The sequence below is a fragment of the Taudactylus pleione genome, unplaced genomic scaffold (assembly GCF_031769625.1).
Source record: "Taudactylus pleione unplaced genomic scaffold, aTauple2 ptg000114l, whole genome shotgun sequence".
Taxonomy (NCBI): Eukaryota; Metazoa; Chordata; class Amphibia; order Anura; family Myobatrachidae; genus Taudactylus; species Taudactylus pleione.
The window spans coordinates 19,731,764-19,756,807 of record NW_028284516.1 but is presented as its reverse complement, the minus strand read 5'-3'; the positions used below and the strand labels follow the sequence as shown (position 1 = coordinate 19,756,807).

Sequence of the window (25,044 nt, the reverse complement as noted above, 5' to 3'; positions counted from 1 at the left end):
AACAGTTGGCATGACAATTGCAATGCAGATAGGAGTAGCATTCTCGCTAAGCTGTTTTAGCGGGGTGCCGCATCCTGCCTATATTTTACATGGTGATATGTGCCCTGAACAGTTTTGAGGGTTGGTTTGCATCCTGCACCTTTACTTCCCTTGGAGCAGGCTGACACAAAAGTCTGGGAACAGACAAAACGAAAGGCTGGGTGGTCGGCCACAACTCAGCCACCATGAGGCAGGCAGCACACTATTCAAACAAGAGGAAGGTCTTTGGTAATCACGCTCTATATTGCTGGTGAGGGCCCGCCTCCCCTCACATGCCAGCAGCCCCTGGACACAGGCATACACAGGGGAGCTGGGCTCAACAGATTGGTGTGTGTAGACTACGGAAGTGCCGAGAACCAAGTGCTCCCCTGTCACTATGTCTGTCCTTGGGTGTTTTATTAACACTCTGCCTGTATATATCCAAATGCTTCTGTCTCAGTACAGACTACTCCCGGCTCCTCTGTATTCTGTGTCATTCGGTCCAGGCAGACAGGCTCTGGGAACCCAAGTAGCAGCCAGTGGGAGGCAGTAACATTGGAGGAAGGCTGTAGCAGGGGCCAAGACTGCAGCGGCTATCAGCAGAGAAGCTGGGCTCAGTATCAGCAGATTGCTGGCTTTCAGTCCCGCCTCCTCCCAGCAGTATTCTCCTCTTCTGCAGCACACCCCATCTTTCTTCCAGTCTCTCTCCTCTGCTTCCTCTCTCTTCTCATCTCCTCTACATCCTATTGCTCCTACCTTCCTATTCCCAGCTTTCCTGGAGCCCCCAAAGATTAGATCCAGATCTGGATTCAGGCTGAACCAACAACAACAGCAGTTGCATGGCATGCCCAGGGTGACCCACTACCACCACCAGCTCCAGAGCCCACCACCTTTTCCACACCTAATATTCTCTGCTCTGCATTGGCCAAGTATGGACAGAAATGACAACAGCCCCCAAGAGTGAGAACGACAAGGAGAGTAAATAACAACCAATGACCACCATGTTACTTCTGCTAGTTTAAAATTCGTCATGAGAAAATATGTGTCTGACAAGTTTACAGTGTTCATAAAGTTTATCTAGGTACTGTAATTGCATAGCACATTAGTGACATGTTTGTGCCTGTACACATGAGTTCATGGAAGGTAGTGAAGGTATAAAGTATTGGTAAAGCTTGATTTGGAGTCAGGAGAGGCAAATGCTGGGCAAGCATCCAGAGTGATGGAAAAGGGGCAGTGCCACAATGTCACACCCCCTACATACAAGACCACACCCCTTATTGGGCGTGTGCACACAGGTAAAATGTGCCCTCCTTGGTGATCAGCACCCTGCCCTAAAAAATCCTAGTTAACACTAAGTAGCATTGTTTTTACAAACAGAAATGTACATGAAAGATTTTTTTCCCATTCAAGCAACTTAAAATACAGGTAGTGAAGTAAACAAAAGGAGTAAAAAAACATGTGCAAAAAAGTGCTGTATCCAAAAAGGAACCAGAACCTTAACTGTATTTTTTTTAGTACATCTGCAAAGGCTTGCAACTCATTTACTATATGACTATTATTTAACATGGATATTTGCTTCTGAATATAGGGGCTGGTTCTGAGACGGACGCTGCTGAAAATGCTTTAGTGTCTATTGTTGTGGTCGGTTCTGCGACTATATTCTAATGCTAGTATCAGGTCTTTCCCTTGTGTGCAAGCGGGCATCTGAATGTGCAAAGCCTGAGACGCACTTTGAGCGTCTTCAGATGCTGTAATAACGCTTGGTGTGTCTTTAGGCGCCACCATCAGTTGCACCATCTAGCAGCCCTATGGTAGGTGCAGATTTTCCATAGGAGTACGGCCCCTAATGTGAGTAATGAAATGTCTGTGTAAGCAACCACTTCAGAGACAGTCCCATAACATAAGACGGACTATATTGTGCAAAAACAAAAACTTATCACAGGACAAAAGGTCATCAAGATAGGATATGATGCTTAGTAACTATGGGGTCTATGTACTAAGCCTTGGAGAGAGATAAAGTGGACGGAGATAAAGTACCAACCAATCAGCTCCTAACTGTCATTTTTCAAACACAGCCTGTGAAGTGACAGGAGCTGATTGGTACTTTATCTCCATCCACTTTATCTCTCTCCAAGGCTTAGTACATAGACCCCTAAATACACCATTTACGTTTTAATGGGTGTACTGAAAGAACATATACTGCATGTGTGTACTGCAAGTGTAAACAATGTTTGGTGTGTATCACCATTTTATATTACAGATGTCTGTTGTAACGCAGTAAAGGACTTCATTTTGTATTAAATATATATAACAAACTTGGCAGTTCGAGTATATCAAACACAGCTAATAGCTTAGCATTGTATTTGAACTTACCTCCCTCTGTGTACTAATGTATTTGTTCTCTGAAGTTTTCAGTTCATTTTGCAAGTTTGCCACCTAATACGTACAGAGATCAATTAGCAATAAAGCAAGTCAATATTAAACATATATAAACAAAAGGTAAATATATATGTAAATAATATTCACATAGTATAACTAAATTCCAAACATATTTTTTTTTTTACTTTTAAGTTATTGTACCCATATTCACAAATAAGAAGGGTCAATATACTGTAGAATTCACAGTAATCATATAAGTTAATACTAGGGTTGGTATAAGAGAGGGGGGGCCTTGTGCAGGATCCGTGCGGGCCCCCTCCTCTCTGCAGCGCAGTAGACTCTGGCACTGCTGCAGAGCCAACGCAAAACTCCGAAGAGGTGAGTATAATTACCACGCAACCTGCACACATTATAGATATAGAACAAAATAAAGAAGAATTACACCAAACGGTAAGGCGCTCTCTAAATACCACATACAGTATAATTAAAAAATAATCACCCAGAATGATTAATCCTGTACAGATGAATGGTCACAGGGTTTGCTTCTCCTTTTAATGATAGATCTCTTCACAACCTATGTGTGGCTTTTAAATGAATACATTTTTATATTTATTTTTATGTATTTCTTGATTATGATATATGTTTATGTGCCTATAAGGCCAGTGTATTAAATTTGTGCATTTATCTTTAAATTGTCCATTGATCTTTTTAGGTTTAGCGCTGGATTTTTATACACTTTCTTTTGAGGTTAAAGTCGCACCCAGGCGTCTCTGGTACAGATTGCGTGGTGTTTCACTGCGTCTGCGGTGCGAATAAGATACAAATTGAAAGAAAAAGTCTCTATTGTACACCACTCGCGTGGCTTAGTCACGCCGCATGGTGTATTGAGGCTTGTTGTATCAGGACACATGTGAAGCGTACTATATTTTTCTTTAAATTTTGCGTCTTAGTCGCATCGCGGAAGCATCGAAAACTCGCTGCGACTTTACCTGTACAAGAATTAGTGTTACAAAGTCACAGATTAAGCACAACAGAACTTGGCATGAGGAAAAGTCGCAGTTGCTTCCATCAGAGTCCTTTTTACACAGGTCCGGACTCGCACACCAATGGTTGCAAACCCCAGTTTGTCAGTGTACTCCAGTTGTCAGTGTACTCCAGCAATGCTGTTGTGTCGCTTCCACATGTTTTATTTATGTGAATGAGAAGCACATTTGAGTGAAAAAGACGCTCACCGCGGCCAAGTCGCACTGAACCTGGTGCACCAAAATGGGCTACTGTATTTGGTGCCACTGAAGCCACAGTATAATAGGACACATCTGTAAATATATATTTTTTGTTAAAGCTGTGTAGTTTTTTCTATAGTCTCATTTGTATATGTCTGCTTGAAATGATCTATCTTCTGGGCATTTATCCAATCCACGTGTATTAATGAGAGAGTGAACAGTACTGGTCCTGGCAGACCTGTTCTGTGTGCTACCAGGAAGCTATTTGCGACATTATTAAACTGTAGGAAGTGTATAGGCATAAACTCCAAGTTTACAATACATGCTCACGATAATAAAACCCACAAGACTTCCCCCCCCAGTGATAGCTACTTTACATTGTGCCTAAGGGAAGTATAGAGAGATAGAATTTGTTCATAATGATTAAGGTTAGTATTTTAGTATTATAGAAATCCATAAATCCAGTACAATATCCTTGCGTGTCAATAGTCAGTTCTCTTAACACAGGAGTAATTTGAAGTAGGGATGTGCAGGCTCGGATAGGTTCGAGTTTGCACGTGGAGTTCGGATTTTTCCCTCCAAAAAAACGGAACTCAGAACGAGGCAAAACGTCATCTTACATGGACGAACATCATCATTCCTGGACAAAAGACCAGGAATGATGATGTTCGTCCATGTAAGATGACGTTTTGCCTCGTTCTGAGTTCCGTTTTTTTGGAGGGAAAAATCCGAACTCCACGTGCAAACTCGAACCTATCCGAGCCTGCACATCCCTAATTTGAAGGACACTTTAGATAGAGCATTGCTTTCACTTGAGTGAATTCTGGGCCTGATTCAGAGCCGCTCGCTCTGAATCAGGGCCCTCCTACCTAAAAATGGAGCGGCCTCCTAGCCGCTCGCATAGCTGTGGGTGACCACCCACAGCTTATGCGAGCGGCCAAAAAGATGGTCGCGATGGTCACCATCGGGCTTGTGACGAGACCCTGCGGTAGGGTCTCACTTCCGCAAGCCCAGGAGTGCTTTTGGCTCTATCAGAGCCAAAAGCACTCCCACTGACATCACTAGTGATGGGAACGCCTCCGTCTGGGCAGCAACGCCCCCAGGATGCCCACCAAAGGGGGCGCGCTGTCACTCACCATCGACAGCACGCCCCCTTTGGTGCGAGACCCATAGCAACGGCTGGCCGTCGCTATGCGGGTCTCGCGCATGCGCACGACGGAGCTCCCTCCGTCGTGCGCATGTGCATTAGGGCTCCATCGACCCGCTTGCGAGCGCTCAGCGTTCGCGAGCGGGTCTGAATCAGGCCCTCTGTGCATTGCTACTAGCACAAGAGTGCACCAATATTATGCTGTTCGGAGGGGTTGGGCACGGGATGCCGATGCTTGGGATCCCAGTGGTCATAATCTTGACGACGGCATCAGAGTTAGGATATCGACACCTGTCGGTATGTATCCTAACCCTAAGCCTAACCCTCCCTCTCCGCAGCCTAAACCTAACCCCCCCTCCGCAGCCTAAACCAAACCCTCCCTCCCCGCAGCCTAAACCAAACCCCCCCCTTCGCAGCCTAACCCTAACCCACCCCCTAACTCCACGCCTTACTGTTGGGATGCCTGCACCGGCATCCTGAGCACGGCCATCGCGACAGCTGGGATTTAAACTACATCCTGTTTGGAGACATGAGTGTGTTACAGATTAATGTACTACCACTGGATAGAATTTATATTTCATGATAGACTTTTATTAATATTGCATGAAATGCACATTATAGACAGTTAACCTGTTTCATTTATATGTAGCATGAAATGTACTTAGCTACAGTATGTTATGGGGAAGGGTAACCAAATTCAGTGCCAGGTATATAAAGTACACATTTCTATACTGTGCCTACCTACTCCTGCATAGTACATTTCAAGCTTCTGCAAAAACTCTGTTTAATTATGTTTCAGGGGTCTTTTCATCCTGAGGCAGCCAAATGGCCCCCGATGATTAAGTATCCCCCTCGCTGCGGGGGATACTTATCACCAGAGCAATTCATCATTGCTCCAGTGTGGGGACAGCTGCTCTGAAAAGCAGATGTCCCCGCGATTAGTAACACAGCTACAGAAGTAGCTGCGTTACTCACCTGTTCCCGTCGCCGGCTTCTGCGTATGTGTGACCTGAGGCACACATGCGTGAAGACACCGGGGCAATGGTGAAACTAGCGGCGTTGCACCGGGGCCTGCTGTGGTAAAGGAGCCCATAGCCGCCGCTGCACCAGCCGCTAGTGTCCCCCGTGTCCCACAAGTGTAGTGCAGACCGCAGTGAGAGCGGTCAGCACTACACAGTAACAAACCAGCTGTGTTTGTTATAGCAGCCAATGAGAGTCAGACAGACTCTCATTGGCTGCTGCATCCACGGAAGGAGCCAGCTGGAGCTCATTCATGAGTTCCGGCTTCCAGCTTCCCCCGCAGCGTGTGATGGGAGAAACGTCATGGCGTGTCTCCCATAGTGCAGAAGAGTGGGCCGGGAGGAGCGGACAGCGGAGATTGTGGCAGGAGCGGGGATTCAGGAAAGTTGTGGGGGGGGGGTTGTGTGTGTAAGGGGGCACAAGAACTGACACTGGCACAGCATCGGGGGCGCGCTACTGGGGGCACTGTATAGGGGGTGGCTGCTACTAGGGGCACTGTATAGGGGGGACTACTACTGGGGCAATGCATAGGGGGGATTACTACTGAGGGCAATGCATAGGGAGGACTACTACTGAGGGCAATACATAAAGGGGACTACTACTGGGGGCAATGCATAAGGGGAATTACTACTGGGGGCAATGCATAGGGGGGACTACTACTGGGGCAATGCATAGGGGGGATTACTACTGAGGGCAATGCATAGGAGGCACTACTCCTGGGGGCACTGCATAGGGGGGACTACTACTGGGGGCAATACATAGGGGGGACTACTACTGGGGGTACTGCATAGGGGGGACTACTACTGGGGGATTACTGCATAGGGGGATAACTACTGGGGCAATGCATAGGGGGGGACTACTACTGGGAACGCTGCATAAGGGGGACTGCTACTTTGGGCAATATATAGGGGGGGGGCTACTACTGGGGGCACTGCATAGTGGGGACTACTACTGGGGGCACTGCATAGGGGGGACTACTACTAGGGGCACTGCATGGGGGGACTACTACTGGGGGCAATGCATGGGGGACCCCTACTGGGGGCACTGTGTAGGGGGGACCCCTTCTGGGGCACTGTATATGGGGAACTACATAGGGGGGCCCAAAGCATATTCTTGCACCTGGGCCCACCAGTCTCTAGTTCCGCCACTGCACCGGGGAGTCAGTGAGGAGGCGGCGGAGGGATCCACTCGGATCCCTTTTCGCATCTCCAGAACTCCTTCCCCACGAAGAAGCATGGCTCCGAGAACAAGTGCCATCTTCATATGATATTTGTTCTCGCAGGCAAATTGTGAAAACTTTAAGTTAACTTTAACTTTTACTGAATATCAGATGGTCCTATCAGACCCCTGATTATGAATGGTCCGTTACCTTAAATACTGTATGTGGAAACTAGCATTTCTGGATGTGTAACGGGCCATTTTAGTAATGAAGACTAGGCCATTCAGTCATTAAAGGTAAAATATGGTTCAGACAGATACACCCAGAATCAGATTGTGGGCTCTTGTACATTTACATTTTCAAAATCCCTGAATTTTTTTTTCTCTTTCCTCCATAACTTTTTATCTTTTTAAATAGATATTCCTCAATGACATTATATTACAGCTTGCTGCAACTGCAGATGTTATTTTTGACTGTTAACTGTCAATACATTGATATCATGATCACCATCCCATACATTCATGTACATTTCCTATACAGCCTATACAGTGCATATGCTGCACATATATTAATGTACTAACATGACCCATAACGGTTCCGTACAGGCTGACGCTGCATATAATCAAAAGCCCGGGATACTGTACAATTTGGCCTCACTGAGTTAGTGCAATTGGAAAATGACCACACACACAGAGGGCCTGATTCAGATCCGGTCGCAAGCGCTGAGCGATCGCAACCGGGTCGATGGTGGCCCACAGGGCATGCGCACGATGGAGCCGGCTCCGTCGTGCGCATGCATGAGACCCGGCTAGCGACGGGCAATCCGTCGCTCCGGGTCTAGCACCAAAGGGGCCGAGCTGTCGATGTTGAGTGACAGCTCGACTGAAAGCTCTCTGGGGCTTGCGATGAACGAGACCCTACCACAAGGGTCTCGTAGCAAGCCCGATGGTCGCGATGGTCTTGACCATTGCGACCATCATCATGGCTGCTCGCTATAGCTGTGGGTGGTCTCCCACAACTATGCGAGCGGGCAGGAGGCCGCTCCTAAAAAAAACAGCGTCCGCCCTGATTTAGAGCAAGCGCTCGCTTTTTGCGAGCGCCTCTGAATCAGGCCCAGAGGCCAATAGCCTGACTTAATTATGAATAGACACATTTTTAGGTCACATACAATATTGGAACAAAATTATATCCAACTTTAATAACCAGTGTAAACAATAGCCTGAAGCAGTTATTGGTTTTGAACAATTTAAAAAAATTAATTTAGTGAGAATTGTAGAAATAAGATTCCCAGGTACAGTACCTCCAACTTTCTGCCCACTAATAAAAACATGGAGAACACACACTAGACCTGACTAAGATGTGCACGTAATGTCGATGTCACACACAAGCGGCCAATGTTTTCTGCGCATGCGTTTCAATAATTATCGCACAAAAAAAACCCGCAGATCTATGCAATTGCAGTGGGCGTTTCTGGAGATAACAGGGGGGTGGCTAGACAGACGTGGGTGTGTCACAGTCAGCAACTGTGACCAGAGACGCAGTTGTCCATACCCCAGCGGCCATATTCAGACGGAGAAATTGCACCTGCCATAGGGCATTATCATTATCAGTGTGTACTTCCACCAGCCCTATCCTTGGTGCATAAGATCACTCTGAAAACAGGTGTGATTACATGTTAGCAAAGCTCTGTATAGTCCACAATTCCGTCGTCACGCCCTCTCAGAAATTTGCTTGTTTGAGAGGGACCTGTTACCACTGCAGGGGCAAACGCAGGACTTTTCCAGGGGAGTTTCCACACACAATCACACTCATACATATATGTAGACAAATACACATGTCATACTGTACATACCTTACACACAAATACATATATATCACACATACATTACACTTAAATTGCAGCAGCTGCTGGACCTGGCAGGCTGGCACCATGTCATTAGGCAAAATGCTGTGACTTGCGGGTCAATCGAGAGGGGGCGGAGCCACATGAAGTGATTCTAATAGAAACTTGTCATATTGGCTCCGCCTCCTCCTATTAACCCGTGTTTCAATGAATTTTGCCGCGAGGGGGACTTGTGTGCACTTGTCTCTGGAGCATGCACTGTGCAAAAACATGCAAGATCTGTCCACAAATCAGACTTTGATTCAACTATGCACTAGCATAAATTATACATATACTCAATATTTAGGGGCCTATTGATCATCACTTAATTTATACAAAAGCAGATGAAAAATATAATTTTCACCTAATTTTGTATAATTTAAGTGTCTGTCCCATTCATCTTTCTTGTAATGCTGGAGATACCACAGATATCTCCTGGTTACAATTGTGCCTCGATAATTTCCACAATCCCCATACTTTAGTATGGGGATGTAGAAATTATGAAATTCATCAAGATTCGAAAATGCTTTTTTTTCGGAACTTGACTGAGAAACTGTACGCCACCCTGAGATGGCATACAACCTCGATAACTTTCACAGGCTGCTGTTTACACAGCAGCCTGTAAAGATTTACAAGGCAGCCCAGCTACTGCAGCCAGCAGAGGGATCTATTAAGATCCTTCCCTGTTGTATCTGGACTGCAGAGCTCCGGGGCACCACAAACAGCTGAGAGCTCCGGGGCACCGGCGGCAGAAGATACCCGCTGGGTGGAGGGGCTTGGACAGGAATGGAAACTTGTGGGGGGAGGGGTCCGGAATGGACACCCGCTGGGGGGCTTGGGCCACAATGGACACCCACGGGGGGGAGCAGACCATAATGGACAGGACAGACACTGCGGGAAGGAGAGGGAGAGAGAACACCAACAGCAGCAGTGGGGGGGAGGCCAGGATAGAGACTGGCAGCAGCAAGGGGAAGGGGGGTCGGACATCAGTGGTAGCAGGGAGAAGGGGGGTGGGACACCAGTGGCTCTGGGGGGGAAAGGGGGTCCCAGGACGAACACTGGCAGCGGGGGAGGGGGGGTTACAGACAGGCAGTGAGGAAATCCTTATGGATACCTCAGTGGCAAGGCGGAAAAGTATCAGTTTTCTGAAAAAGCTGACTCCACAAAAAGTGCAGTTTTTCGGAAGTGATGCATTTGTTACTGTATGAGTAATGCCTACAAAAGATTTTTTAAACTCGCAGCAAGTGTAAAATATAATTATCACTAGTGCCAACAGTAAAAAAAAAATATAATTTATTTCAAATGCCATACACTTTCAACAGCAGAAGTTGTCACCTTTATTTATGTGTTATCTTATATTCATTCATTTAATGATCATGGTTAAGATTAATCTGAGGTTAAACTCACCATTACACTTACTTTTGAAGCATGTGTGTTCCAGTTAGGCATTAATTATTATTAAAGGAGAATATAATCTTCCCTACTTGGCTATTTAAAAAGCAAGTTAGAGGGTCCCCAGAGGGGAATGATGGAGTGGATCCACACTCCTCTTCTTCAGTCCCAGTTTGGGGCTGATAGATGATGTAATAGACAGTAGCTATTTCTAGCATAACCTCTATGTTATCTATCGGTGAAGCCAGTTCTGGGACAGTTAGAATGAAGAGTTATGATTTTCAGATACATGTTTTAGAGTTCTGATCTGCAGATAGATAGGCTGGGGAAACCAGGTTAAGTGTATACTTAAAGAGATTTCCCAGCAAATCCTCAACTGATGATTGTACTGTACATGTTATAATATTTAACTATTTTATTAGTGTGTGTGTCTGAATTAGCAATAGAAACAAGTAGCACAAAATGATTTTGCTGCCTTTGTATAAGACATGGAATAAACACATTTCCTTCTTAAGATATATCTCTGTGGCCAAGACTCTGGACAACAGCGCCGTCACCTTTACATACGTGTTACCTTCACGGTTAGGGATAGAAGTAGAGTTAGAGATATGGATAGTATCATTGTAAAAAGATACTGTCAACATTTCAACAATATCGTCATTACATCGGTGTCGAGTCAACATGCTGAATGTCGACATGGACAATGTTGACATATCAACCATGTCAACAGCCTTATGTCAACTTTGTGTACGTAGGCATAATATACCAAACCCATTTAACCTGCCAGCTGCATCGTCTTCCGGGTGATATCTTGAGAGAGAGGACATGGGCACAGGTATTAGCAAAGCCACTGGCACTGTACCAGAGTCTATGCCATCCTGTCAAAAAAAAAAAATAATGTAACCTGTGCTCTAAACATCAGCTTAGTCCAAAGCTCGGGGAAAACAACTCCTCTCTAATACAATGAAATCCCAAATGAGTAGGCCAAATGCACTGTCTGAGGAGATGTTGTAATTCAGTAAATGAAGAATGATGTGTCTTCTATTCTCTCTCATATAAAATAAGAGAAACAGAATGATTGCAAGAAGAATGAGGTAGTTTAAACGTCCAGGATAGGGGGCTGGCATGGGTGCTGATCACTGGACTTAGCCTGCCTATGGAGTAGCGGTGATGTGTCTGAGTTTATTTAAAAGGTTGGGCTATGGGCCAAAGCCCCTTTGTTCCATTCTTCTGACAAAGAAATTTTCTCTGCGATTACTTTTGGCTTGTTGTGTGGTTTTTGCATTTATCTTTCAGCTGTACTGTTTTATGTTCCCCTCTCTTCCTTTTAGCTCTCCTTTGTCTTTCCTCTTTGTTTCTTTATTCTCCATTTCATTTTGGTACTTTGTTTTTCCCTATTTGTTCTATTGTTTTTGTTTGTCCCTGTGCTGTCCCTTCATTATGCCCTGTCCCTGCCACTCTGTTCAGCCCCCCGCCTGCTTTTGCCCTGCAGTGGGGACTGCCATTGCCGCAAATGAAGCTGTGCCCACCTTTCTGCTCCTTGCTGGGTCCGCCGTGGCCACATCCAGAGCAGACAGGTCTTCGGCCGTGACAGAGGCGTCTCTTGAGCCAGTTGCTGTGCATGATTCCCTTACTACCCACCGTCTCAGAGAGGCCTCTAGTTTATGGAGCCTTCAAGGATGCCCAGGGACTCTCACTCTACCCAGCCTTTTGCGGCTCTAACTACAGTAGCTGCCATTTGCCGGCTGGGGGAACAGGGTTAGGTGCCATTTTAGACTCCTATTACCTGCAGATGAACTCTGGGAGCATTTCTGAATCTGAAGCTGCAATATCAGCTCACCCTATGTCTACAGGGTTCACACTGCACGCTGCCACACGTAATAGGCACAGGTAGCGAGACCAAGTCACTGCTGTCTCAGTGAATGTTCCATCAGCTGATTCTGGTACAGCATCCCCAATTGCTATGGTGCTGATGCAGATTGACCCCATTGCAATTATACAGATGATGATCATCTATGGCTACTGCCTTTGCGCCTTTCCTTTCAGCATTTCTCCCAAGTGCTGCACAGGTTTTGGTGAACCCACAAGTTTCTCCTGCTCCAGAGCAATTTTTACAATAATTGACTTTTGGTTTTCGTCATGTGCAGTCCTGGGTTTCCAGCTGCATCCCAAGGGTCCTTTGCAGCAAGATTGTTCTGTAGTGACTTTTGATCCCAATACTGTACTTCTTTTTCAGATGAGGATATCGACGGCATGCAGGAAGATGCAGACATGGAAGAAGTTGAGTCATCCGTGGGTTCAGGTGCTGCTCTGCCAGGGATTGCAGTTGGGTCTCTTCTGCATTCAGTTGAATCCAGTTCCTTTAGTTTTTCCTCTTCCTCTTTTCTTTTGGATTATGAAAGCTCTAGCAATGTGCATAAATGAGCCACGAAGAATGCCAGGATTGAGGCATATAGGCATGGTAAGTGAGTAAATCGTGATAGGAGTGGCAAGGGTGATGCTGAAGCGATTGATCACACATCTCCAGAGATTGTGCATAGCAACACTACCACTGTATTGTGCGCATAGGCAAATGCAGAGGGGGTTTCCATCTGCCTGGAAACCCCCCTCCACACCATGACCACAATAGAAATAGTAATATAATAGAACTTTACTAGTGCTGCATGTTCTTCTCAGTATCACAAATGACATAAATAGCACCACCTGTGGGTCTTTTAACATGTATCAGTCAGTAATAAATAACCTGTGCACCAACTAGGAGGTCTGGAAAACATTCACTGTTAGGGATGTGCTGCTATAGAGCCCAATATGTACATATATGTCCAGGGCAGTGCTAGGTTCTGCTGCTGCTGCTCCCAGACTCCCGGACTTGCTCCCATGCTCTGGAATGGTGCCCACATCTAAAATAAAAACAGTCAGCTTAGGCTGGATGGAATACTGACGCATCTAATGGCTTACTGTGATCTCTGGTCCTGTATATGCTGGAATTATGACACACAATATACTTTGTATGATGCATATTAAAGCTGGTTAAATGCTAATTCTACCCTCTTCATGGACTGGCCACACTCACTCTAAAATCAAGCATTTGGAAACCCCCCCTCTAGAAATCCTGCGTTTGCCACTGGTGCGGCTTGTAAGTGACATCCGTAAAGGATCTTACATTTATGTATTCACTGTTACGGAGCAAGCAATAAAGGACTTTAAGGTTGTTAGGGCCAAAGGTGGAATGAGCCTGGATGCGTTCAAGTCCTATGGGTATTGGGTAACTGGTTTTTATATCTTTTCTACCTGCTACCTTGATACGTGCCCAGATGAACACCATAATATTATTTAGTTCCTTCATCTGATGGATAGCATGCAGCAGTCATTAAGAGTCATATCCTGATGCACCTACAATGAAGAATTTAATCAAAAACTTGATGGTAGACTTGTGGACTTTTGATCTAAGGACGTGGTGGGTGGCTCAAGGAGACACAACCTTCTCTTGTTATGTTTGATGTCCCTTCGGCGCGTCAGTTGTCATTTCCTGTGCTACAGGCTTCTAGTGGCAGATGCTTTGGCTTTGACAACACCTCCTGCATGCAGTGTCAGCTGTGTCATTTTAGAAACCTTGGTATAAAATGTGGTGGAACCCACCCTGGCTCCAATTACTTTATACTTTGGGCCCAGCAGCATCTCAGCAAGCCCGCCGGCTGTAGCGGTGATAAGTAAATCACTTTCACCTGTCCGTCTGGTGGCCATGTCTAAATTGTTGTCATGGTGACTGAACAGTCGAGATGATGTATTTTTGTTCTTCGTTTTTAGTTTTGGGTTCCGTTTGCGGTTTAGTTGATGCAAGTTCTCCTAGGAGTCTTAAGTCAGAGTTTGAGTTGTTTCAGGTGGTTAAGGATAAGGTTGCCAAAGAGGTTAGTTTAAGATATATGGCAAGGCATTCGACCGAACCCCCTGATTAGAGAACTTGTTGTTTCCCCAGTTGGTGTGGTTCCTAAGAAGACTCCTGATAAATACAGGCTCATTCAACATCTTTTTTTACCTTACAGTGTCGTCTGTTAATGATGCCATACCAGTTCAATTATGTTCAGTGGAATTTTTTGATGATGCTTTACACATTAATCATGCTGATGGCCCTGGCACCTTTCTGGCTAAGATGGATGTTAAATCAGCTTTCCATTTACCAGAGGCGTCACTAGGGTTGGTGTCACCCGGTGCTGTAATGCATGGTGACACCCCCCCACAAAAAAAATAAAAAGTCGGGACAAAGGTGCGCAGCTCCGCGAGCTCTGCCCCCTTACCAGTCTAGCAGTCACACTGTGCTCCTTCCAGAATGCAAGGCACACCCGGCGAGCGTGATGATGCCACGCCCGATATTCTGGGTAGCAGTGCTTAAATTGGTCCTTGAGACGTGGTGGAATGACCCCCTCCGCCCCGATGATTTATAAAAAAAAGGACAGCATGCGCCTAAGGCCTGTGGCACAAAAAAGGGGCGTGATCTCGAAAGAAAGGGGCATGGTCACACAATACTATCCCCAATTCAAATTATGTCACACAGTAGCACAATCGTATCCACATTACACCGCACATAGTGCTCCTGAGTCACATTACACCATAAAGTAGTGTCCCTTATTTATGTTCTGGCACACAGTAGTGCCCATTTTACACAACACCCACATTATTGACCCTTATACACAATGCCAACAGTAGTAGTGCCCCTTATACAATGCCCACAGTAGTAGTGCCCCTTATTCAATGCCACCTGTATTAGTGCCCCTTATGCAATGCCCCCTGTAGCTGTGCCCATTATGCAGTTCCCCCTTTAGTAGTGCCCCCTGTAGTTGTGCCCAATATGCAATGTCCCCTGTATTAGAGCCCATTATGCAATGCCCCCTGTATTATAGCCCTTTATGCAATGCCTCCTGTATTATAGCCCTTTATGCAATGCCTCCTGTATTAGAGCCCCCAGTAGTGCCCCCTTATGTAGTGCCATCAGTAGTGCCCCTTATACAATACCCCCAGTAGCTCCTCTTATGCAGTGCCCCTTATACAATACCCCCAGTAGTGCCCCTTATACAATACCCCCAGTAGTGCCCCTTATGCAGTGCCCTTATACAGTACCCCCAGTAGTGCTCTTATGCAATACCTCCAGTAGTGCCTCCAGACAGTAGTGCCCCCTTATACAGTACCCCCAGTAGTGCCCTTATGCAATACCTCCAGTAGTGCCCCCTTATACAGTACCCCTAGTAGTGCTCTTATGCAGTGCCCCTTATACAATACCCCCAGTAGTGCTCTTATGCAGTACTCCCAGTAGTGCCCCTTATACACTATCCCAGGAGCTCCCCTTATGCAGTGACCCCAGTAGTGCCCTTTTACTGTGCCCCCTATGCATTACCCCCAGTAGTGCCCCATATGCTGTGCCCCCAATAGTGACCTTATACTGTGCCCTCTATACAGTACCCCCAGTAGTGCCCCTATGCAGTGGCCCCAGAACGCCCCTTATGCTGTGCCCCCTCCACTGTGCAGTACTACTTACCTTTCTTGAAGATGTCCAGGCTGGCTTGCACTAGAGGTGGTCAGGCGCGTTCCTCATCTTCTCGGCGTGCCGCATGCTTGATGACGTCACCGCGACCGGCGTCCAGAGCCACACACAGGCACAGAGAGATGCTCTGTGCTTTGTGCCTATGTGTGGCTCTGGACGCCGGCCGCGGTGAGGGAATGAAGTGATCCCCGGCAGCGGCGGCGTTCAAGGCCATGAAATTTGGGATCGGTGGTGGTGCCGGGGAAGGGGGCAGACGTCTCTGTGGATGGGGTGCGGCCCGCGGGTGTGTGTGCTGCTGTTTTTGGTGTCACCCCCTTGAAGGGTGACACCCGTTGCGGGCCGCACCCCCCTTGTGACGCCACTGCCATTTACTTCCCTTCAATATCTTCATCCATTGGTGGGTTGAATTTTCTTGTGGTAACTAACTATCTTGCTGACTTCCTTTTGTAGGACCTTTTAACTCAGATAGATGCGGTCACCATTAATTTTCAATGAAGATGCAATTTTTTTTATTTTGTAGTACCTATTGCCAGCAACAAGTCCTAGTGCACAGCCTGAGAACTGGACATGGATGGGTTTGATGAAAGATCTTTTTCTCAAACGCTTGCCAATAATGGTTGCATTGGAGATATGGGGCGATAGTTTGCACAATCACTCTATAATGCTGCGGTGTGATAACCTTGGTGTGGTGCATGCAATAAATTAGCAGCAGGATTTTCCCTCGTGTTTTTGCACCTGCTTGTGCAATTGGTCTTGACCTGATTGTAATGTAAGATTATGCTTACAGCTCTGCATGTGCCTGGACTCGAGATCAAGATTACGGATACATTGTCTAAGTTTCAGTGGGGTAGATTTAGATCTTCAGCTCCTGATGCTGATGAAATTGGTGTGCTCTGCCCTTGTTAAGTTTGGCATGTGATCGAGCTGGAATGAGGGCTCAGCAGAATGATCTCTAGCCCCAGGAACCCTGCGGGCCTATCACCAAGCATAGGAAGTGTCCTTGCACATTCAGGGCTTCTGTGGCTTGATCCTTGGTGGGCATTTCTTTTTTTTACGGGGCCTACCAGACTGTACTAAAATATTTCTAATTCTGAAGGCTTTGCATGGTTGGGCTAATGCCTCCCTGGCTGATGCTGATCATAGGAGGCCTATTGATGCGCATTTGCTCCCATCCATCCTAGCGGACGTTGAGGATGTGAGTTACCTGTTAAGAGGTGGTTTTGTAAAATTTTGATTCCATGGCCATTCATGAGTTTTGGATTTCTGAACTGGTCACCTTCTCCAAATGGGTGAATGCTATTATGCTCTGTTTGGATGTCCTGGTTGGTGAAGGGTCGATACTCTGTAGACTGCAACATTCCAAAAGTGACCAAACTGGCAGGGACAAGTGGACTTCATTGGTTTTCTTTAGGGGACTGCAGAGTCTTCCCTGTTGCTCTTGCTAAACAATATGGATTTGCGATGGTCTATTATCGATGACTTTGCATGGGTGTTATCGGCCTGGCCATATTGTAAAATCATATGGTCCTTCATTGTGCCCAAGCAGGTTTGGCATGGTGTAAGAGATTTTGTTTCCCAAGCTGAAACCAGGCAGAAGGTTATTGTAGCAGTGGTTACATTTGTTCTGTCCAATGGTGATGGTGTAGCTCTGCATTTAGGTATTACATTTTGTTTTTACTCGTATATTATTTGTATAGAAACAATGATGTTCAATTGACCAAAGAGGGGTTCTTATTGTTTATTGAGGATCTGCTTCAGGTCATTGCTTTGTTTAGCTTAGTATGGTGACAGTCCCTTGCTGTGGTGGGAAAAAACAGCAGGTCACCATTCATAGTGCAGTTATTTAATTCTGGGTGTACTCCCTTCATTGACTGGATAGTTGGCTGTACCACCCTACTGAGGATAGCGTCATCACCCACCTGGGTGGATAGTCAAGTCAGAAGATCGACCTTTGCTGTGTTACAGTTGTGTTGTGCACCTTGAGTAGTATCAGCCTACAATGCATCATGTTGGTTATTGTGCATTGTGAATTGTGCTGATTCTGGCCATAATTTTTGCCACAATAGTTCCCTTAAATATATATTTAATTAAATGAAAAGCTTACAATTGTTCTGTGAAATTTATGTCTCCGTGTCTTTATTTATTATCATATATTTTTGACACGCCTCATCCGATAAGTTTAGAGAACCTGAATGATTGCCATAAGAATTAAGTAGTTTAAACCTCTAGGATGGGGTTAGGCATGGGTGCTGATCACTTGACTTAGCATGCTTATGGTGTGTCTTTGTCTGAGCTTATTTTAAAGCTTGACTTGTGTGCCAATGCCTCTTTGTTCCAATCCACTCTGGGCCCCATAGCAGCTGCACTCATTGCACCTATGGCAGTTACGCCCATGCACCTCTGTAAGGACACCTGTATATCCAATATCCCATTCAAGTCAAATAACATAAAATGACAGAAAACATGAAAACAAATAGCATACACTCTCAAAGCTATTGTCATAAATGTAACTATGCACCATAGAGTGCATCTCTAATACACATTAAACCCACAGAATAGACCTAAAGAACCCAGAAAGGTCCATACTTAATACTCATTAAAATCCACAATATAGATCTAGGGAACACAGAAGGAGCCATCCTTAGTATGCATTAAACTTACAGCATAGGACTTAAAAGTTTTTTTTTTATTTTTATCTTTCCAACTAAAAGTATATTTATTTACTGGTTTACCAAAATCTGTCCAAATTACACATGTGGCAACATCTTTATGTTCTGTCTGTAAACTGCTTAGACTTCTGTCTTGCTGTTTATAAGTCAACCAAACTGCTGCGTGTCATTACATTCTCATTACTGTTGGCTGGAGGTACATTATAGCTTATATAAATATTATGTGTAGTCTGCAATTTGAGTAATCAGTTGCTCATGATTGACACAAATTCTCACTGTCATTTACACTGCACTGTATGAGCTTTACTGAAGCATTTTCATAAGCTCTAATAAGTATATGCTCTCTACAACTGCTTTAACCAACCAGATCTTTATAAATGTATGTTCAATAGAGAAGAAGTATATTTCATCCATCTATTTAATCAGCTCTTTCTTTATTCTACATCTGGTAACAAATATTACACTTGTGCTGTCCTGTACTATAGGTCGCATTGTAGAAATACTGTATGTATATGTTGTGGGTTATTTATCCTAAGGCACAACTGCCCAATTGGTGTATTCTCCAGTTATCTAACAAGAAGGAATGTAAAGTCGGATGGGGGGATGTGGTTTAAATCCTGGCTGTCAGGATGCTGATGCTCAGAATGCCGTCGATTGGAATCCCGACACCTGTCAGAATCCCGACGCCAGTATCCCGTAAGTAGTTGGGTTAGGCACTAGGGGGAGGGTTAGAGTTAGGCACTAAGGGGGGAGAGCTAGGTTTAGGCTGCAGGGCGATAGGTTAGGTTTAGGCTGCGGGGGGAGGGTTAGGCTGCAGGGGAGGAGGGTTAGGTTTAAGCTGCAGGTGGGGAGGGTTAGGTTTAGGGGTGAGGTTAGGATACTTACCGACAGGTGTTGGAGCCTGACCGCTGGATCCCAAGAGCCGGCATCCCGTACCCAACATGGATGGGGTATTGAAAGATAATGACATACTGTATGCCAACATCACTCTGGCCACCCCCCCTAATTCCAAATTTGTCCAGGTACAGATACCCTGGACAATACAGGGTATCTGTACCTGGTGTTATATATGAGGGCGAACAACACCCTAAAAAAGTACAGTACATCCTTGGCTCTCTCTCCAAAATACTCATGGATCATTTCCATAAATGAAAAATATTTATAGGCCTATTTATCAAGGCTCCGCAGCTTCCCCATTTTTGAAGTACCGGGGCTATGTACTGTAGCCATAGTCAGACGCAGGAGTTATCGCCAGCATTTACCAAGCGTTAGCTGTGCTTCCACTTCACTACCAAGCTCTTCACCGGCACAACCTCTTATTGGAGCCGCTGTCCCAGCAGGAGTTCTTTGATAATCAGTTACGAAAATCATTCCTAATGGTTGGCATACACTCTCCAATTATCTGTCTGAGGGGAAGGAAAATCTGGTCTGTTTTCTAGTGTTTGGGAGCAAATTTCTATTGTTATTTTTTCCAATACATTACCAGGTTTTCATTCCAACCAGCCGGATTGGACAGATATCTGACAGATAAATGCATAGTGTATACCCAGCATTATTGATGGTAAGGGAAGATAAATGACAGGGCCTAATTCTCAGTATTCTCAGTATTGATAAATATTGATTACTTGATTCTTCAATGATTAGGTAAAAATAAGTAGGTCGCAAACTCATGCAAGAGTAACAGGAGATCTCCACTCAAAACAATTCACCTATTAGTGTGTACGGTGGTGCATGTTAATGTCTCTTTTAGGATTATAAAGGAAGCACCATTGAGACTTATAAATAATTTTTAAAATATGTCTTAGGATTCCTAGATAAAGTGTGTTTATTGATTAAGCCCACTGTAATTAACTTAAATAGATTGCGTCAGCCAAACAGTTACTCAGATGATAACTTTGTTATAAATATTAGCTGATAGTTACATAAACAGTATCACGAGTCGTGGTCTTAGCCGCTCATACAGGGTTAAACATTCATTCAATGCTGTGTCTAAAACCTCCAACAGACTATCCCAGTCATTACCGCTCACCTGCCGTTGGGGGGGCGGCCCCACTGACATCAGCAGTAATGTCAGTGGGGAGCTTTCTGCTCGATCAGAGCAGGAAGCTCCCTGGGGCTTGCGAGTGCCAAGACCCAACCTTAAAGTCTCGTCGCAAGCCCCGATGGTCGTGATGGTCTTGACCACAGCTTAGCTATCGACCAAGAGGCAGCACTACAAGATGCAAGCGGCCGCCCTCATTCAGAGCGACCGCTTGCATCTAACGACCGCCTCTGAATGAGGTCCAATGTGAGGTGCTACCTGCTGAGACTTGTAGTGCTGCAAGCAGAAGACGAAACAAATGCAGGTGCACACTCTAACCATGCTGAACCTAATGATAATACTGCTAAATTGCATTAAAGAGGTTCTTAGCATAATGATGACCATAATTATGGGCCTACCCACAATATCCAGGTGACTTCCATCAGGCAGGTCCCTAACACTCCTATGGAACAAATACAGGGCACGGGACCCCCCAGGCCAACCCAGCAGAACCGCCCCATGGCATCACACTAGTGTGGAAAAAGTGAAGCGCTGTGAATACTTTCCGGATGCACTGTACTGTAGTATCGATAGTGTATGTATTTGTCAAATGGTGTATAGCCAACCATTCTCCATTTCTTCCTGGCAAAGCATAAATAGGTAAACAACGTTGACTATTACATTTTATAAGCATACCATACCTATATACCTAACAAGGACAATAAAAGATAAACAAAAAGGCCATCAACTTTCATTGCTGTTGTGAGAACCGCTCACAGCGAACTGTTATTAAGCAGCCTACTGAATACTTATTGTAGGTGTTTCATGACATGAGACTAATTAAAGTTGTGGAACAAACCCCTGCGTCAGGCTTCGAGGGGACAGAAAAAGTACAGACGGCTATTTCATTGCCAGTGATGTAGCCAAAAAAACATTTCAGGCAACTGGTATGCATGCACATGCCCATATTAGGAGGAGATTTATATAGTGCCTTTGCATGCGGAGACTCATAAAACTGATAAAAGTCATTCCTGGGCTCCGTGACTTTACTGTAGGAGATTCACTAGTAAACTCTCAAATAATAAAAAGCAGCGTGGTGAAAAAGGGGGATGCCTGCTTTGTATGACTGTTAAACAGGTCTTTAAACCTCAGTTGCGAATCAATGAGCTGCTGGGTAAATTAGTCTATAAAATCAGGTTTGAAGCTGTGATACATCTCCATAAAATACAATGCAAATATGTTGTAAGAAAGAAACAAAAAAATAAAAGAATTTCACTTCAAATGAAAGGCGCACATTCTCTATAAATGATAAAATAAAAATGGAACCTTATCCGACAGATTCAAGTAAACGATAAATAAGACGATACTTTGTTTGTAAATGCATTTATTTTAAGATGGGCTAATAATGGTTAAATGAAAGGGCCACCGAGAACAAAGTTTTTTTGTTTTTAAGTTCTTTCGTAACGAAAACAGATGTACAGGCAGCTTCATTAAAAAAAATAGAACACCCAACGAAATTTCGCAAGTTATGTGATTCCATTTAAGCAATATATAAATTACATCTTGCCTCACTGTTTAGTTGTATTAACCATACAAGGATGTTGTTTAAATGCTCACCCAGATGATAGCATAGGCAGGGCCACAGAGCAATGGTGTAGCTCTGACAGAGTGACCATCGGGTCAGAGCTACAGCATTCCTCTGTGGAGAGAGGCACTCTGAGGCCACTACAGAGACCCTCTCACCATCCCTCTCGCAATCCCAGAGCACAAAAGGACAGACAGCAGTACAAGCACAACTGCCCTTTGTAAACAAGCAATAACTACTGTAGAATCCCCATATTTTGCATGTGGTTGCTATCACAGGAGAGCCCCTGCAATGGTGATACCTAATGATGGCCTTCACAGGCTGTGGGACTTGATAAAAGGGGGAAAAAACAGAATCGTGTAAAATCTACAAGGGTGTAATGCCACTGATATACAGACCCCTATGTATACTATTGGGCGATGATAGGTAATGATGCTACAGTATGCAGTGTTTATTCAGAACAGAGGGCCTGATTCAGAGCCGCTCGTAAGCGGCCGCTCGTTCGCTCCTAGCGATGTTCGCACATCTGCGCATGCGTATGGGTTTTAGTACGCATGCGCGAACCAGTCAGTGCGGTCGAAAATCGTGTGCTCGCAAAATAGCGAATGCCTGCTAATTTGAGTGACAGGATGAGGCGTTTGTGGGTGGTAACAGGGGAAGGTGCTTGAAAATGGGGAGTGGAGATCCGAACGCAGGCATGCCAAACGGTCAAAACGGGCGTTTAATGGGAGTGCATAATTAACAAAGCAGCGTCATTGACCACGTCACTTGGTTGTCTTTTAGCCTGAACTGCTCGCATGATTGCGGTAGGAAAATCCAACCACAAGCACTGCGAGCAGTTCATACGCCTTTCGATGTACTCGATTAATCAAATAAATAGCAGAGATGACGTAGGATGCGAGCGGCCAGGGGGCGTTTTTTCCTAAATAGTGAGCGCATGTTTCGTTCGCTCGTTCAGACATAGAGGCATCAACAGACCGCAAAGAGCGAGCGCTTAATTTAAATAGCCAGCCCCTTTTTAAGAACGAGCGTCCGCAAATAGCGTCCGGCTCTGAATGAGGTCCAGAATGTACTGTATGTGACTGATAGGTAAAGGTTTGATAGTCTCTTATCCAGAAACTAGTAATCCAGAAATCTCAAAAAAACAATAAGAGAAGTAGTTGGCAATGACTGGTGATGTCATACACATAGAAATGATTACACTGGGACTGATGTGTACAGGACCAGATAAAGGTCCTCATGGGCCTATTGTTAGTACAGGTTGAGTCTCCGATATCCAAAATGCTTGGGACCAGGGGCATTTTGGATAACGGATTATTCTGTATTTTGGAATATTTGCATATCATAATGAAATATCTTGGGAATGGGACCCAAATATACACACAGAATGCATTTATGTGTTATATACACCTTATACACACAGCCTGCAGGTAATTGTATACAATATTTTCAATAATTTTGTGGCTCAAACAAAGTTTGTGTCCACACATGAAATTCAGTTATGTTTCATATACACCTTATACACACAGCCAGAAGGTAATTTTATACAATATTTGTAATAAATTGTGCCTTAGACAATGTTTGTGTACATTGAACCATCAAAAATCAAAGGTTTAATTTTCTCAGTCAAGCCAAAAAAATTCCGTATTTCGGAATATTCCGTATTTCGGAATATTTGGATATGGGAGACTCAACCTGTACTATGTGGGCACATACATAAATACGTAAATACAATTTTCGGCTGTCTGTGTGTCCATTTGAGTGGCTGGTCATCATGTTGAGGCCTGGAGCTGTACTCCTTTCCACCCCATTATTAATCTAACCCTGCACGCGTAGTTAGAAGCTCTAAAAAACTGCACATAAAAATAGTATATTTAGTTACACTCATACAGTATTTAAGATGTATGCAACTCACACAATACATCAGTTGTAATTATACACATACAAACTTTAAAAAACCACGCAAGTCATAAACACACAAAAACAGTGTATGCTATAAATAATCAATAATAAATAATTCCTCAACAATAACCGTAGGTTTAATCTCCTTTCTCGTGTGTGAAGGTAGCATGGGAATGACACATGGCTGCGTACAAAATTCTGTGTTCACTTACTCACGCACTTACTCATAGTAAAAGATACGAATAGTGCCCGCAATTAAGCTGACCCCCAAGTGTATAGAGGCACAAGTACCAAATCTGCCTATGGACGCAGGGCACAGTTTTATTTTTGGGCTTGTGCAGCACACCAACTTTGCATGATCTCCTATATGTGACTTTAAATAGTCACTATGAGGAGGACTATTAAAGTTAATAGAGAGCCAATTACCAGGGACATTGCTTTGATTGTTGGACAATATGGATTCCCTGATTCTGACCCGAAAATGGCCAGAATCAGCGAGTTGTTTTTTGCCAATCCACCGAGAAATCGCCAATCAACAGAGTCCACCTAGTCCACAGATCGGATCAACAGAACCAGGAATTGGAGTTTAGATGTATGGCCTGCTCAAGCCCATGCTGTATCTACTGTTCACTCTAGGGGCTGGGCCGGGCTGCTCTATAATTAGGCCCTGAAAAGGGTCGTGGTCATTTGAAAAGGGTATGTGGCCTTGAAACGATCCCAATTTTCATCAGTCCTCAGAATTTTTCTTTTTTACCCAGTTAGGTGTCCAAATTGCACACAGCTACTGCATGTAAAGCCAGCACTACTGCCCAGATGGAATTAGTATGCGGCCGGCGGTTCTAATCCCGACAGCGGAAGCCCGGCAGGGGTGAAGATCCCGATCGATAATTTAGGTAAGTACAACTAACCTTACCCCCTACCCTAACCCTCCTTTAAGGGTGCCTAACCCTAACCTCCCCCCTAGTGCTTAACCCCCCTCTAAGTGCCTAAACCTAAACCCCCCTTTCCCGCAGCCTAAACCTAAGTCTCCCAGGGGGGTGCCTTACCCTAACCTCCCCCTGGGGGTGCCTAACCCTAACCCCTCCTTCCCCTAGCCTAACCCTAAGTCCCCC

At 44.9% G+C, this 25,044-nt stretch overlaps 1 protein-coding gene across 5 annotated transcripts in view; it reads right to left on the bottom strand.

Moving 5' to 3' along the window:
• LOC148524991 (uncharacterized) overlaps positions 1-25,044 on the bottom strand; it is a 465,228-nt gene that overhangs the window by 123,215 nt on the left and 316,969 nt on the right. For 4 of the 5 annotated variants that reach the window (XM_088471429.1, XM_088471430.1, XM_088471433.1 and 1 more), the window contains exon 21: positions 2,392-2,454. The exons of the other annotated variant lie outside the window; for it this stretch is intronic. In XM_088471429.1, the coding sequence (XP_088327555.1) occupies positions 2,392-2,454 (63 nt within the window). The remainder of the gene's footprint in view (positions 1-2,391; positions 2,455-25,044) is intronic. 5 annotated transcript variants of the gene reach the window in all.